The sequence below is a fragment of the Myotis myotis genome, unplaced genomic scaffold (assembly GCF_014108235.1).
Source record: "Myotis myotis isolate mMyoMyo1 unplaced genomic scaffold, mMyoMyo1.p scaffold_m19_p_3, whole genome shotgun sequence".
In the NCBI taxonomy this organism is placed as follows: Eukaryota; Metazoa; Chordata; class Mammalia; order Chiroptera; family Vespertilionidae; genus Myotis; species Myotis myotis.
Genome location: NW_023416335.1, coordinates 60,392,804 through 60,408,286, shown reverse-complemented (window position 1 = coordinate 60,408,286; position 15,483 = coordinate 60,392,804). Strand labels below are relative to the sequence as shown.

Sequence of the window (15,483 nt, the reverse complement as noted above, 5' to 3'; positions counted from 1 at the left end):
TATAGATATATACTGATTTTAAGGAAGTGGTTCACATTATTATGGAGGCTTGCCAAGTACAGAATCTGACGGGATAGGCTGACAGGATGGTGATTCAGGGAAAAGTTGTAGTTCAAATCCAAAAACCAGTCTGCTGACAGAATTCCTTCTTGCTCAGGGGAGGTCAGTCTTTATTCTAGTAAGGTCCTCAGGTGATTGGGTTAGGCCCACCACATTATGGAGGATAATCTGCTTTACTCACAGTCTGCTGATATATATATATATTTTTTAATATACTTTATTGATTTTTCACAGAGAGGAAGGGAGAGAGATAGAAAGTTAGAAACATCGATGAGAGAGAAACATCGATCAGCTGCCTCCTGCACATCTCCCACTGGGGATGTGTCCGCAACCCAGGTACATGCCCTTGACCGGAATCGAATCTTTGACCTTTCAATCTGCAAGCCGACGCTCTATCCACTGAGCCAAACCGGTTTCGGCCAGTCTGCTGATTTAAATGTTAATCTCATTACAGAATACCTCACAGAAACATGTAAAATAATGTTTGACTAAATATTTGGGTACAGTGGCCTAGTCAGAGCACACGTAAAATTAACCATCAGACTTCTTCCTTGTGCATGTTTGTTAAAGGTTTATCACCTCTCAACTATAAATGTAATCCTTTTCCTAAATCCTATCTAATAAAGAGGGAATATGCTAATTGACCCTCATGCTGTCGCAAAGATGGCGGTGCCCACAGCCAATAAGGAGGGAATATGCTAATTGACTGCCACACCCTCAAAGATGGTGGCGCCCACAGCTTTGCGTGCCTGCCTCTGGAGACCCCCAGTACCCTCAGCCCCCTAGCTGGCGGCTGTCCAGCCGCCCAGGGCCGCCCGAGGCTCAGGTAACCGGGGCCGGCCGAGGCTTGGCTGCTGGCAGTGGCAGCAGCAGAGGTGTGATGGGGCGTTGCCTTCCCCTGATGGCCTGGTTGCCTCCCACCCCTGAGGGCTCCCGGACTGTGAGAGGGGGTAGGCCAGGCTGAAGGACCCTCCCTCCAGTGCATGAATATTCATGCACCGGGCCTCTAGTTTAATAATAGTATAAACAGAATTGAATCACAATTAGCAAAAAAAATAATTAAATACTATCTTATCTACTTAATAAAAGGTCTTAGAAATTCAGGGAATATGATTTAGACACAATAGAATTATTTTTATATTAAAGCCACCCCTAAAGTTTGGTTCTTATGTTCTATCAAAGCCTACTACAGGTCAACTTGCCCAACACAGAAAAAATAATTATTTTAAAATTAAAGTCTCTCGAGTGAAGACTTTTTTATAAGGATACAATGAACAATAAATATTAATATTTAATACTAAAAGAATTTTAGCTTAATTATACGTTGTGTTGATTTTATTAAATTACTGCTATATTATTTGGAGAATTAAAAGATATTCATTCCAGTTTCATTGCTGCAAGTTGACAATGGCATGATGACCTTAGATTAAAAAAACAAAAAACTTAGTTTTCTCTACTCTCCTGTTCCCAAACCTTAAAACTCCCCCATCTGTAAAATTGGAATGATAATATATAACCCTGCCTCACGTGGTCATTATTATGAGAATGAAAATCATTCATTAAATAGTTATTATACATCTAGTGGCCCAGCACACAAAATCCGTGCACATTAAAAGGGAATTAGAGGAAATATTTTAATATTGCTGTTTGCCCTTTCGCTATAATAGAAGTATCAGAGATGAAAGAAAATTAGTAAAATGTATATGAAAATCTCCCTCCTGTCAGAATCTGGGGCGTGCCGTGTGACCCAGAGTCAAGTCCCTGCCCACCCACGTGCGCCTCAAAATCACACGAGACCCAGACCTGGCTGGCCCCACCTTTGTCAAGCCTGCAGGGCGGGGGGAGCAGCCTCAGATCCCCTAGCCTGGCTCCGGGTGGGGGCACAGCCTCAGGTCCCCCATCAAGCCCTGCCATGTGGGGGGTGCAGCCTCAGGTCCCCTGGTCCCAGCATGAGGGCACAAGGGCATGATGACCATTTGCATATTAGTTCTTTATTATATAGGATGTGGCAAGTATTGTTCTAGCCCAGGGGTGGGCAAACTTTTTGACTCGAGGGCCACAGTGGGTTCTTAAACTGGACCGGAGGGCCGGAACAAAAGCATGGATGGAGTGTTTGTGTGAACTAATATAAATTCAAAGTAAACATCATTACATAAAAGGGTATGGTCTTTTTTTTTTTTTTAGTTTTATTCATTTCAAACGGGCCAGATCCGGCCCGAGGGCCGTAGTTTGCCCACGGCTGTTCTAGCTGCTTGGGATACATCAGTGAACAAGACTATGATCTCTGCTCTCAGGGAGTTTATATTTTCAAAGGAGTGCAGGGAAACAAAGTGTAAATAAGCATATCACATAGTATGGTGAAAGGTGACAACTGCAAAGGAAAAAAACACAACAGCTGTAAAAAAGCAATTGAAGTTCATAAAAATTACAGTACAGATAAGGTAAGGATTGACTTGCAAGAGGATAAACTCAAGACAAATATAAGAAGGTACTACTACTATTTCATAGAACAAGTATAAATTAATAGAAACTTAAAAGAGGGCACAATAGCCAACAAATAAAGTTGCCTGAAAAATTACCTGATAATGACAGCTGTCAACCGAAAAAAAAGTTTAGGCTGTCATAGAGTCAGAAGCATTTATCTGAATAAACGGATTTCAATCCCAGAGATGCAAACCTAGGTAGCAACTACTCTGGGGAGAACAAAGACAGGCAGGGTTTATAAAGGCAAAATCGCAAAAGGTAATTTTTTTCATACAAATGAAGGATTGCTGGTTATGTTAACAGAGATTAGTTAATTCCAATATCCAAATGGAGGAGGTGAAAACTACAAGGAAGGAAGTAGAGTCCATGTGTGTCCATGGAGCAGTTGTTCCAGGATGTTTATGGCTCCCGGATGTTTTGAGCAGAGCATAGGCATCACTCCTTAGTAGCCTCCTGACTCTATTTTAAGTGATTCTCTTAGCATTGTTCATTCCACTTTATTTGCTCCACTATCACAATTCCACAGTGGTTTACTAAGGGAAACTAAGATCTTGTTAGCTGGGTCTCTGAGTTTTGAGACTGGGGATTAGGAAAACAAATTTGCCACTTTTTCTGGATTATCTTTTTCCAAAATGATTTCAGTTGTTTTCTTTTACCACACGGTGGCAGCGTGTATCCACCTATTTCTTCAACTGCTTTCAGCTACTCAGAAAATCTTGCCACTTTTTACCTAGAGGCCAAAGTATTACGTTAGGTTACCTTATTTTTATTTAGAGCCCAAATTTCATATCAACTGTCTAAACCAAACTAATATAATTCAGTAGACTTATGACTGGGAGAAAGTATTATAAAAACTGAAACCTTTCTGGCATAACATGTACTCTTCAGATTAAACGTATCTCAATTATTACATTGAATTTATAATTATGCCTAACAAAAAGCCCATGTATAGTTAATTCTGCTTTTGTTCATATAACCTGCTGGTTCATGGCAGATAGGAGGTGAAACTGTTTTAGAAATTTAATAGAATGTGATTTTTTAAAATATATTTTATTGATTTCAGAGAGGAAGGGAGAGGGAGAGATAGAAACATCAGTGATGAGTGAGAGTCATTGATTGGCTGCGTCCTGCACGCCCCCTACTAGGGGATCGAGCCCACAGTCATAGCACGTGCCTTTGACTGGAATCAAATCTAGGACCCTTGAGTCCACAGGCATACGCTCTATCCACTGAGCCAAACCAGGTAGGGCAAGAATGTGATTTTTGACCTTTGAAAAAGAAGTCAGTCTTCCTGAAATGCCAATGTTAGTGGATTTCTGAGATCCTCTTTCATAATTTATTCCCTCATCTTTTTTTATTTGGAAATGATAGGTAGATACTAACACTGGAAAATAGGGTTTATCTTTTACTTCAAATTTAGAGTTTGGTTATAAGTGTCAATAATAGTCTCTAGCATGTTTTGAGCTGTATAATGTACATGTGCTTGTGTATGATACTTAGTGTTTTCATAAGTGCTATATTTTTACTTCCTAATTATGAGACCTCTTTATAACAAGTCACAATTTTGAACCAGTACATGTAGTTAAATTATGTGCAGCTGTTTTGTATTGTAGATTCACTTCATCATGCTTCTTTCATTTAAAAAAAAATATTAATACTATGTAAGGAGGGCATTGATGAGTCTGTACTTAATAAAGCTATTAAGTTTCATGAGGAAATGATGAAATCATTTTCTCTTATGAGAACTTTGGTAAGTAGGAAGCAAAAAGAGTGTTTTGTTCAAGATAACTTCCTTGTTTAGAAACATAGTTACATTTACTGAGAAAAATTCTGCAAGATTACCTTGAGTCTCATCTTAAGTAGTCATATGTGAGTAATCCAGTTAATTCTTTTTGTATGAAAATGATATATTTCATTAATGATACATACTTGTTATTCAGGTTTTTATATTTCAGGGAATGTTAGCTGTTTTCTGAAGTTTCTTTTTTATCCTGCCCAACTTGTGAGAATTCTGAGGCGTGAATTCTCACTTTCCCAAAATAGTTAATCACACCATTTCTTCTCATTTACTAAACTGCTAACCACTGTAAACTAATTCTGATTTGAACCATTGACCTTAAGGTAAATGTCACTATATCTCGTTTGCAATTGCCTTAGCTGTTCTATCTCCCCACAGGCAGGAGATCACTTCATTTATCAAAGACTTATTTTGACACATAGGTTACCACTCTCTTTTCAGTTTACATAGGGTGAGACAAAAGATTTAAAGAAACGTATTATATCTAAAGTAAGTGTCTTTTGGTTTAGACAGCTGCTAACTGTTTAAAATGAGCCTGTATAATTGCATCTTTGAATAATGTTTTACATTTTGTAGAAAACATTTAGGTTTGATGTTATTTTTCCAAATGATTTTTAAATATGTATTTAAGGAATAATTGTTTTAAAAGGAGTCCAAAATCAGGATGATTTATGCATGTACCATATTTGAACCCATACAATTTGCAACTAAAGTTTTTTAACACCCTGGATTTGAGCAGTAAATAATAACATTACCACTAGTCAATTGTTTTATAATTTCCACAGAACAGATTCCTCAATAAATAGGAACTTGAAATTAAGAAAAGAAAAAACTATGTATGAACTCAAGAAAAACTAGATTCTAGTTCTATTTCTGCTTGCCCTGGAATTCTGGACAAATCATTTAACTCCTCTAGGCCTTAATGTTCTTATCTTGAAAATAAGAAGATAGTAGTAGATTATCTCCAGGGTGTCTTTTACCTCTGAAATTCTATAAATCTAAAATGCTTAGCTGCTGATGTTTAGAAACCAGAAGTTTGGGAGGGAAAGGCATCCTATATAATAAAAGCCTAATATGCAAATAGACCAAAAGGCGGAATGACCGGTGGAATGACCAGTTACTGTGACACACACTGACCACCAGGGGGCAGACACTCAACACAGGAGATGCCCCCAGCCTGCAGGCTCCAGGCCAGCTAAGGCAGGTGCCAGCAGGGACCTCCCAATTGCCCTGCCATTCACCCCACAGATCGGCCCTGATCACTGGCCAGGCCTAGGGACCCTACCTGTGCATGAATTTCATGCACCGGGCCTCTTGTCTCATCCTGTCTAATAAAAGAATAATATGCAAATTAACCATCACTTCGCGGTAAAGATGGCGGCGCCCACAGCCAATAAGGAGGGAATATGCAAATTAATGCAACAGAGATGGAGGTGCCGGCCAGAACCACGGAGCTGGCTGGAGCAGGCGAGAGGCTTGGCTTCCTTGATTGCCCCAGCCGGCTCTGTGGCCACCACCCAGACAAAGCCATAGTAGCAGGGCCGAGGCCTAGGCAGTTAGGGGCAATCAGGCCAGGAGAGGAGGGCAGTTGGGAGTGATCAGGCTGGTGGTGGGGGAAGTTGGGGGCAAGCAAGCCAGCAGGGGGGCAATTGGGGGTGAGCAGGCCAGCGGTGGGGGGCTATTGGGCGTGATCAGGCCAGAGGGAGGGGCAGTTTGGGGCAAGCATGCCGGCAGGAGGGGCAGTTGGGGTGAGCAGGCTGGTAGGGGGCAGTTGGGCCCGAGCAGGCCAGCGGGGGTGGGGGGGGCAGTAGGGGGCGAGCAGGCCAGCGGGGTGGACAGTTGGGGGCGATCAAGCCAGCAGGGGGGTGCAGTTGACGGCCATCAGGCCAGCGGGGGACAATCAGGCCAGCAAGGGGGACAGTGGGGGTGAGAAGGCCAATGGGGGGGGGCAGTTGGGAGCAAGAAGGCCGGCAGGCAGAGTGGTTAGAGGTGATCAGGCAGGCAGGCAGGTGAGCGGTTAGGAGCCAGCGATCCCGGATTGTGAGAGGGATGTCCCAGATTGGAGAGGGTGCAGGCTGGGCTGAGGGACACCCCCCCCCCCGCACGAATTTCGTGCACTGGGCCACTAGTTATAAATACGAAAGGTCTAATAGTTGATAACCAAACACTATAATATAAAATTTTCAGTATTTTGTGTCAGCCAAACAGTAGAGACATATATCAAGTAAAAAAAGTGAGAACCTATTCACTACCCCCTTCCTGCTCCCTTTCCTCTTTGATGTGTGACTCTCACATGTCCTCCTCTCCAGGACAAATACAAGCTTCCTTTAAGAACTTATTTCACTGCTTTAAAAATGCTTGTTATATGCAGAAGAAATCTTAATTGAATTTTTACAAAGTGAATACATCCAGTTAACCACCACCCCCATCAAGAAATGGAAGTTCCTTTTATGATGTCTTTCTTGAAATATTCAAAAATGTTCTGCATATAAATATACTAGAGGCCCGATGCACAAAATTCGTGCAAGAGTAGGCCTTCGTTCCCCTGGCTGCCAGCACTGGCTTCCCTCTGGCACCCAGGACCCGGGCTTCCCTCTGACCACCAGCAGGCACCCGGGACCCAGGCTTCCCTCGCAGCCCCGGCCGGCTTCGTCCAGAAGGTCATCTGGAAGGATGTCCGGTCTAGTTAGCATATTGCTCTTTTATTATTATAGATAATTATTAATTTTAAAGTCACTTTTTCTACATTTCAAGCTAGTTATTTTAAATGCACCAAGCCCATTGAAATTTTAATATTAGTTCATTCTCCAAACATTTCCAGTGTAACTACTTTGCAAGTATTACCAGATATATAAAGATAAGACAGGTCTTCAAGGAACTCCAGGTCTCAGATGAATGTAGAAAAGGTAAGGGTTATTTGCAAGTCAAGAAAACATGCAATTACAATAACAGATTTACCTTTTTAAGGCTAGAGATAGCCTGCTATTATTTTTTGTATGAATAATTTAGGAGATGAAAGATAACGTTAACCTTAGCAGTCAAAATCAGTTCCATTCTAGATATATAGAAAATTGGCGAACAATTGAAATCTTGTCTTGGACTTGGATTGTCCTTATTTTTCCTGCATATTTTTATTTTTATTATCATAGAAGGAAAAGGAGATTTTCTGTTAACCCATTTATTATTTTATAGAAATGTTCTATTAGAAAGGGCTGGTGACTGGAAATTTTGTGTGTCCCTTTCTTAATGTTTGAAAGGTTTACTTCTTTTGTTTTAGTCTATTTAATGTCCTTCTTGCTTCTTCTACATAATAAATTTATTGTTACATTAATAGAATAACTAATATCATTCTATTAACAAATGTATTATATAGAAGATTTGCAATTATATTAATTGAAAATCTTCTATATAATAAAAAGGTAGAGTACTAGGTACTAAGATAGAAAACTTTCTTAAAACTTTCCTTATGATGTGAGAGGCAAGTAATGGTTGCTCACAGCACATGTGATACATTTTCTGACAGAAGTAAAAATTAGATACTGTGTAAAAATATAAGACAGACATCTAACTCAGATTTGGGGCTTGGAGTCTTCCCATAGAAGTTGATGTTGAGATTAAGACAGGAAAGAACACGTAGGGATAATAGAAAAATAGCCTTTTTTCCTCTCTTTAGTCTTAACTTCAAAATTCGCCATAGTCATTGGATTTGGTTCATTTTGAAGAAGGATGCTACTTTTTTTTATTTTCCAATGTTATGCTTTAATCTGTTATAGTTGCTAATAGTAGGGTTTTTTCAAAATATATAAAAGCAGTAATTTTATTTAAGGAGAATTTTTTTTCACCTAATAAGTTCTAAAAGAAAGTGTTGGTAGAATATATATATATACCTTCCTATACTGAATGCCTGCTTATGTTTGGTTATATGGTGTTCATATTTAAAGAAAACATGTATGTATAGTGTGTGTGTGTGTGTGTGTGTGTGTGTGTAGTCATACCTCCTGAAGAGTTGCTCTCTGGACCGGGATTTTATATCCCTTATTTTTCAGGACCAGATTCTGAGGTCCTCTTAGATCTTTACATTTTAGATCTTGGCACTTGCACACTTAGAAAATCCCTATTTCTTGGGCATTCATGTCCTCTAGATACCCTACCTTATAACTTTTCTCATTTGCAGACCACTGGAACATTCTTCTTTATTTAAAGTGGAAAGCTTGCTCTAGATTTAAGTCTTCCTTTTCATCTTACTCCTGCCTTGGTTACTTCTATGACTCATCCACAACCTTGGCCATGCATTTTATTGATTTTCTCAAATTTAGTGATTGCCTCTTCTCTACTTCAGCACTTAGTCTCCTGGCCCACAGTCTGTTCCTTGTCACCCAGACTGATTTACTCCTGAAGTTATCTATTCAGGTTGATCATTAAACATATTACTTTCAATATATCCATGTTTCTCAGTCATCTGCTTCCAATTTATAGTTAACAGAATAGAAACAGTCCATGTGATTTATTTATCAGTCTCTTCCTAAATTTATTTACATCCCTCTTCATCATCTTATCAGTCTTAAACCTTTCTCTTACCAGTGTTCTCTAATTCCTCCCCAACTGTGTTTTTATCAAACCCTGCCTGATAAAACCTTATTCATCATTTTTCTGACTAAGCACCACTAGAGAGAATCAGGTAGTAACAAACACTATAAGTTTATTGTAACCAACTTCAAATGGGCCCACAAAATTGTGCTGAAATTCTTTTCTTTTTTTTCTAGTCCTCTTATTTTTCAGAGGTTGTTTTAAGTATTCACCACTTTCTCACTCAGACGACGATTTTGGTAGTATTCCATTTCATAGAGAAAATAGAAATCCTCAGATGAAACTCTCACAATTGCCGCCACAAACCTACAAACATTTTTATATCTGTACTCATTCTGTTTTGTTTGTTATAACTATTTATAGTGGGAAGAGTTTTGCTTTCAAGGAATGGAAAATCATATGCCTTTAGAAATCAAATGGGTAGTATAAATGTGTGAAGCAGTAGGGTAATAAGTAGTTCTGTAAGTGCTAAGGGCTTTAAATTTGTTTTTAATACAGAATACTTCATTTTATTGTTCTTTGCTGTGTGCTTTGTAGAAACTGTGCTTTTTGTAAATTGATTTGTGGCAACCCTGTATCGAGCAAGTCTGTTGGCACAATTTTTTCCAATAACATTTGCTCACTTTGTGTCTCTCACATTTTGGTAAATCTCACAATATTTCAAACTTTTTCATTATGGTATTTCTTATGGTGATCTGTGATCAGTGCTTTTTGATGTTACTATTGTAATTGTTTTTGGGTGCCATGAACAACTCCCATATAAGACAGTGAACTTAATAGATAAACGTGTATGTTCTGGCTGCTTCACCAACCTGTCTCTGTCTGTCTCTGTCTGTCTGTCTGTCTCTCTCTCTCTCTCTCTCTCATCTCTCTCATCTCTCTCTCATTCCTCTCATCTCCCCCCCCCCCCCTTTGCCTCTCTCCTATTCCCTGACACAACAATAGTGAAATTAGGCCAATTGATAATCCTACAATGGCCTTTACATTTTTAAGGAAACAAACAGTCTCACATCTCTTTAAAACAAAAGCTGAAAATGATTAAACTTAGTCAGGAAACCATGTCATGGGCCAAGAAAGCTAGGTCAAAAGCTGGACCTCTTGCATCAAACAGTTAGCCAAGTTGTAAATGCAAAGGAAAAGTTCTTGAAGGAAATTAAAAATGCCACTCACTGAATACATGAATGATGAGAAGGCAAAACAGCCTTATCACAGACATGTATAAAGTTTAAAAGATCAAACCAGCCACAACATTCCCTTAAGCCAGTGGTTCTCAACCTTCCGGCCCTTTAAATACAGTTCCTCATGTTGTGACTCAACCATAAAATTATTTTCGTTGCTACTTCATAACTGTAATGTTGCTACTGTTATGAATCATAATGTAAATATCTGATATGCAGGATGGTTTTAGGCGACCCCTGTGAAAGGGTCGTTCGACCGCCAAAGGGGTCGCAACCCACAGGTTGAGAACTGCTGCTTAAGCCAAAGCCTAATCCAGAGCAAGGCCCTAACTCTCTTCAGTATGAAGGTTGAGAGAGGTGAGGAAGCTGCAGAAGAAAGTGTTTGAAGCTAGAAGAGGCTAGTTCATGAGTTTTAAGAAAAGAAGCCATCTCTATAATAAAAGTGCAATGTAAATCAGCAAGTGCTGATGTAGAAGCTGCAGCAAGATATCCAGAAGATATAGCTAAGATAATTAATGAAGGTGGCTATACTAAACAACAGATTTTCAATGTAGGAGGAGCAGCATTATATTGGAAGAAGATGCCATCTGGGATTTTCATATTATAGAGAAGTCAGTGCCTGGCTTCAAAGCTACAAAGCAAAGGCTGACTCTCTTGTTAGGGGCTAATGCAGCTGGTGACTTTAAGTTGAAGCCAGTTCTTATTTACCATTCCAGAAATCCTAGAGCCCTTAGGAATTATGTTAAATCTACTCTGCATATGCTCTACAAATGGAAAAACAAAGCCTGGATGACAGCATATCTGTCTACAACATGGTTTACTAGTGTTGTAAGCCCATCATTGACACCTATTGCTTAGAAAAAGAAAGATTCCTTGGAAAATATTACTGCTCATTGACAATGCACTTGATCAACCAAGAGCTCTGATGGAAATGTACAACTAGATCAATGTTATTTTCATGTCTGCGAGCACAACATTCATTCTGCAGCCCATGGAACTAGGAGGAATTTCTATTTTCAAGCCTCATTTTATTTAAGATATACATTTCTTAAGGCTATAGGTGCCATAGATAGTGATTCCTGTGATAGATCTGGGCAAAGTAAATTTTAAAGCCTGGAAAGGACTCATTATTCTAGATGTTATTAAAAACATTCATGCCCAGCTGGTGTGGCTCAGTAGTTGAGCACTGACCTATGAACCAGAAGGTCATGGTTTGATTCCCGGTTAGGGCATATTCCAGGGTTGTTGGCTCAATCCCCAGGGTGGGGCATGCAGGAGGCAGCTGATCAAAGATTCTCTTATCATGGATGCTTGTATCTCTCTCTCCCTGTCCCTTCCTCTCTGAAATCTATATATCTATATATATATATATCTATATATATCTATATATATATATTTAAAGAACATTCATGATTCATAGGAAGAGGTTAAAATATCAAACAATAATAGGAGTTTGGAAGAAACTTATTCTAACCCTAAAGGATGACTTTTTGGAGGAAGACTTCAGTGGAGGAAGTAATTACAGATGTGGTGGAAATAGCAAGAGAACTAAAATTAGAAGTAAAGCCTAAAGATGTGACTGAATTGCTGCTGTCTCATGAGGTATTGCTTCTCATGGATGAGCAAAGAAAGTGGTTTTTTGAGATGATGATGATAATGATGGAGTAGCCTTAGCTGTGATACTATAATAAACTAGAGGTCCAATGCACAAAATTCGTGCACTGGGAGGGGAGGCCCCTCAGCCCGGGATCCCTCTCGCAGTCCAGGAGGCCTTGCTCCTTACCGCCCACATGCTTGCTGCTCCTTAGTGCTTGGCTTGCTGCTCCTTAGTGCTGTCGCGGAGGTGGAGAGGCTCCTGATACCACCACTGCGCTCGCCAGCTGTGAGCCCAGCTTCTGGCTAAGCAGTGCTCCCCCTGTGGGAGCACACTGACCACCAGGGGACAGCTCCTGTTTTGAGCGTCTGACCCCTGGTGGTCAGTGCACATCATAGCAACCAGTCCTTCCACCCTAATGGTTGCTTGGGCTTTTATTATAGACTAGTGGCCCAGTGCATGAAATTTGTGCACGGGGGGGGGGGTGTCCCTCAGCCCGGCCTGCACCCTCTCCAATCTGGGACCCCCACGGGGATCGGGACTAAACCAGCAGTCAGACATCATTCTTGCAATCCAGGACCACTGGCTCCTAACCGCTCACCTGCCTGATCACCCCTAACCACTATGCCTGCCAGCCTGCTCGCCCCCAACTTTCCCCCCGCCGGCTTGATCACCCCCAACTGCCCCCCCTGCTGGCCTCATCGCCTCCAACTGCCCCCCACTGCCGGCCTGCTCGCCCCCAACTGCCCTCCCCTCCTGGCCTGATTGCCCCTAACCACCTCTGCCTCGGCCCCGCCACCATGGCTTTGTCCGGAAGGTCTCCTGGTCTAATTAGCATATTACACTTTTATTAGTATAGATACCATGGTAAATTTCCATTCTCATGGAGAACATCAGTATAGAAGAAGATCTTAATACTACACCAAGCAAAACACATTGAATATAGTTTTTCCATAATTACATTTTCAAACAACCCTTCAACAGAAATTTGTGGGATGACATTTTATGTTCTTTTGGAGGGGGGGCAGTTATGACATTTTAAAGTTATGTGTAAATACTTTTAAAAAGACACAGTATCTTACTCATCTTTGTATGTACAGTGTCTCGCCCAGGACCATTTGCGTAGAAACAACTCAGTCAGTATTTGTGGAATGAATGTGACCACACTTAGCTACTTAAGAAATGACTTGGGCCCTAGCTGGTTTGCCTCAGTGGATAGAGCATCAGCCAGTGGACTAAAGGGCCCTGGGTTCATTTCCACTCAAGGGCACATGCCAGGAATGCGGGCTCGATCCCTAGTAGGGGCATGAAGGAGGCAGTCGATCAGTGGTTCTCTCTCATCATTGATGTTTCTGTATCTCTCTCCCTCTCCCTTCCTCTCTGAAATCAATAAAAATATATATTTTTTAAAATAAATGACTTGGGACAGGATGTGTTTAACATAACAGATTCTGGGGTAGAGTTGACGGTTGCTTGCAAATCTTATAAGTTCAAAGGGGGAAAGTAAGTAGCACCTCTGTCCCCGTGTCATGCTTCTCCCATTTCCATATTCATTTAATTCTTAATTAATCTGTTCAGAAGCATTTATTTCACTCTTACTGTATACCAAGTATTGTGTATAGTAATAGAGATCCAGATAGAGGCTAAGTTTCTACCCTTAAGATGTTTACATTCTGGTGAGGTATATAGAATGCTAATTTGATGTTACAGTGAGATAGGTGTTCTGTAGGAGGCAAGTATTCAAGTACTATGCAGCTATTCAGACATTGAGAACACGTTAGAGCGAGCTTGGTGCATTGAGAGAACTTCAGATCTTCATTAGAGTTGAAAGATGAAGTGTGAACATGAGAAATGAGGCTCATAGTAAGCAGAGACAGGTTATGGTTTTAAGGTTTTTACTTCTACCTTTCTCCCATAGCTCTACAGTTCATTTCTGCTGGTCTGGTGAGTGGAGGGAAGATTAGGGGAGAAATATATTCCAAAATTTCTTTTTTGCTAAGTACTGCCACTGAAACTGCATGCTAATCTCTTCAGTAACAATATTTCATTGTAGATATTTTATATTCATGTGGCTCTTCATCTCTAAATTGTGAACTTAAAAACAGGGGCTCTGTTTTATTCATTTCCATGTCTAAAGCATCTAATAGTATCTTCGTAAATTTTGAAAAATGTCATTTAACATGTATAGTCATTGTATGTATTATTCTAATAACCAAGACATAGGTGTGCTATTAAAAAAAGAGCTGAAGTTTTAAACAGATGGACTTACAAACTACTCTGTGAGTTTAAGATTACCTGTCTTTGAGTAGAGAAAAATTACTAAATAGGAAAATTAAGGATTTTTTAAATTACAAGGACATTCACAGCTTAACAGAAGAATTCAGTACAGAATTTGGTCAACTGTGTTTAGTTTGAAATGTTTTATTATTGTTTTGGTTTATAGACTTATGAGGAAGATCGAAGAAACTACTCTGAGCTTCAAAATAGATGTCAACGTTTGGCTTTAGAATTAGCAGACACAAAACAGTTAATTCAGCAAGGTGACTACCGGCAAGAGAACTATGACAAAGTTAAGAGGTAAGGAGTTAAGAAGGGTACAGTAGCTTTTCTCATTTTTAGCATGCACCCAAATTCAAAGTCACCTGAATTTTTTTAATTTTTTTATTTTTAAATTTTTACACGAATTTATTTGAGCCAAACTGTCAACATGGGGAGCAAGATCTCGAGTCACCTGAATTTTTACCATTGACATTGTTAATTCTGCTTTGTATAGGCATGTGCTGCTTAACAGAGGATACGTTGTAGAGAATTGCATCACTAGGCAATTTAGTCATTGTGTGATGATCTTACAGTGTACTTACACTAGATGGTATAGCCTACTACAGTAATTACGTGTGCTCTACTTTCATACAGCTGACAGTGCAATAGGTTTTTTACATCAGCGTCACCACAAACGTGGTGCGTTGCTCTACTAGTATGATGTATGGCTATGATGTCATTAGGCAATAGAAATTTCTCAGCTCCATTATAATCTTATGGGACCACTATCATATATGCAGTTCCTCTTTGGCCAAAAGTCATTATGTGGCACATGACTATACCTTATTCTTTTTCTGTCTCCATAGTTTTGACTTTTTCAGAATATAATATAGTTGAAATTATGCAGTACAGAGCCTTTTCAGATTGGCTTCTTATAGTAATATTAGTAGCCTGGTGCACAAAAATTTGTGCACTCAGCAGGGGGGGGGGGTCCCTCAGTTATTAAAATTTATCGGCACAACACTGACCACATTGGTGGTGGTGGTGGTCTTGTCAGAATGCGTTATATTATGCAGATGAAAATCTATTTAAACAGATTTGATGTAGATATTTTCAAAGATGGAAGAATTGTCCCTGTCAACTATTTTAGTTGATTCATATCTTCACCAATTGTTATCATTGCAAAGTTTTCAGTCCCCATATGGATTGCTGGATATAATAGGTCATGCGCTGTCCCTGTCCTTTGTAGCCTTTGTTACCTTAAGGACTCTAGTTTTCCATTTATATGTTTAAGTACCAACCTTACCGGCTTAAAAATGTAAGCTTTTAACACTGCTGTCTCTGTTCCATATCCTTCCGATGAAAAGTGGAGTTGGGTTGCAGCACAGGAGAGAAGTTCAGAAGGGGAATATTGAAGTAATGACTACAGTAGGAGAAGAGGGAACCTATTTTCCTGGCCACAGGCACTGGTGCCCTGGACCACAGGGCTGGCAGCTTCTCTGGGTGGCTGCAGCCTGGGACCT

At 40.0% G+C, this 15,483-nt stretch overlaps 1 protein-coding gene across 5 annotated transcripts in view; it reads left to right on the top strand.

The window, feature by feature from the left end:
* PIBF1 (progesterone immunomodulatory binding factor 1) overlaps nt 1–15,483 on the top strand; it is a 235,728-nt gene that overhangs the window by 16,138 nt on the left and 204,107 nt on the right. For all 5 annotated transcript variants that reach the window (XR_004966411.1, XM_036301811.1, XM_036301812.1 and 2 more), the window contains exon 6: nt 14,145–14,278. Coding sequence is in view for 4 of the 5 variants with exons in the window: in XM_036301811.1 (XP_036157704.1) it covers nt 14,145–14,278 (134 nt within the window). In the remaining variant the exon portion in view is untranslated. The remainder of the gene's footprint in view (nt 1–14,144; nt 14,279–15,483) is intronic.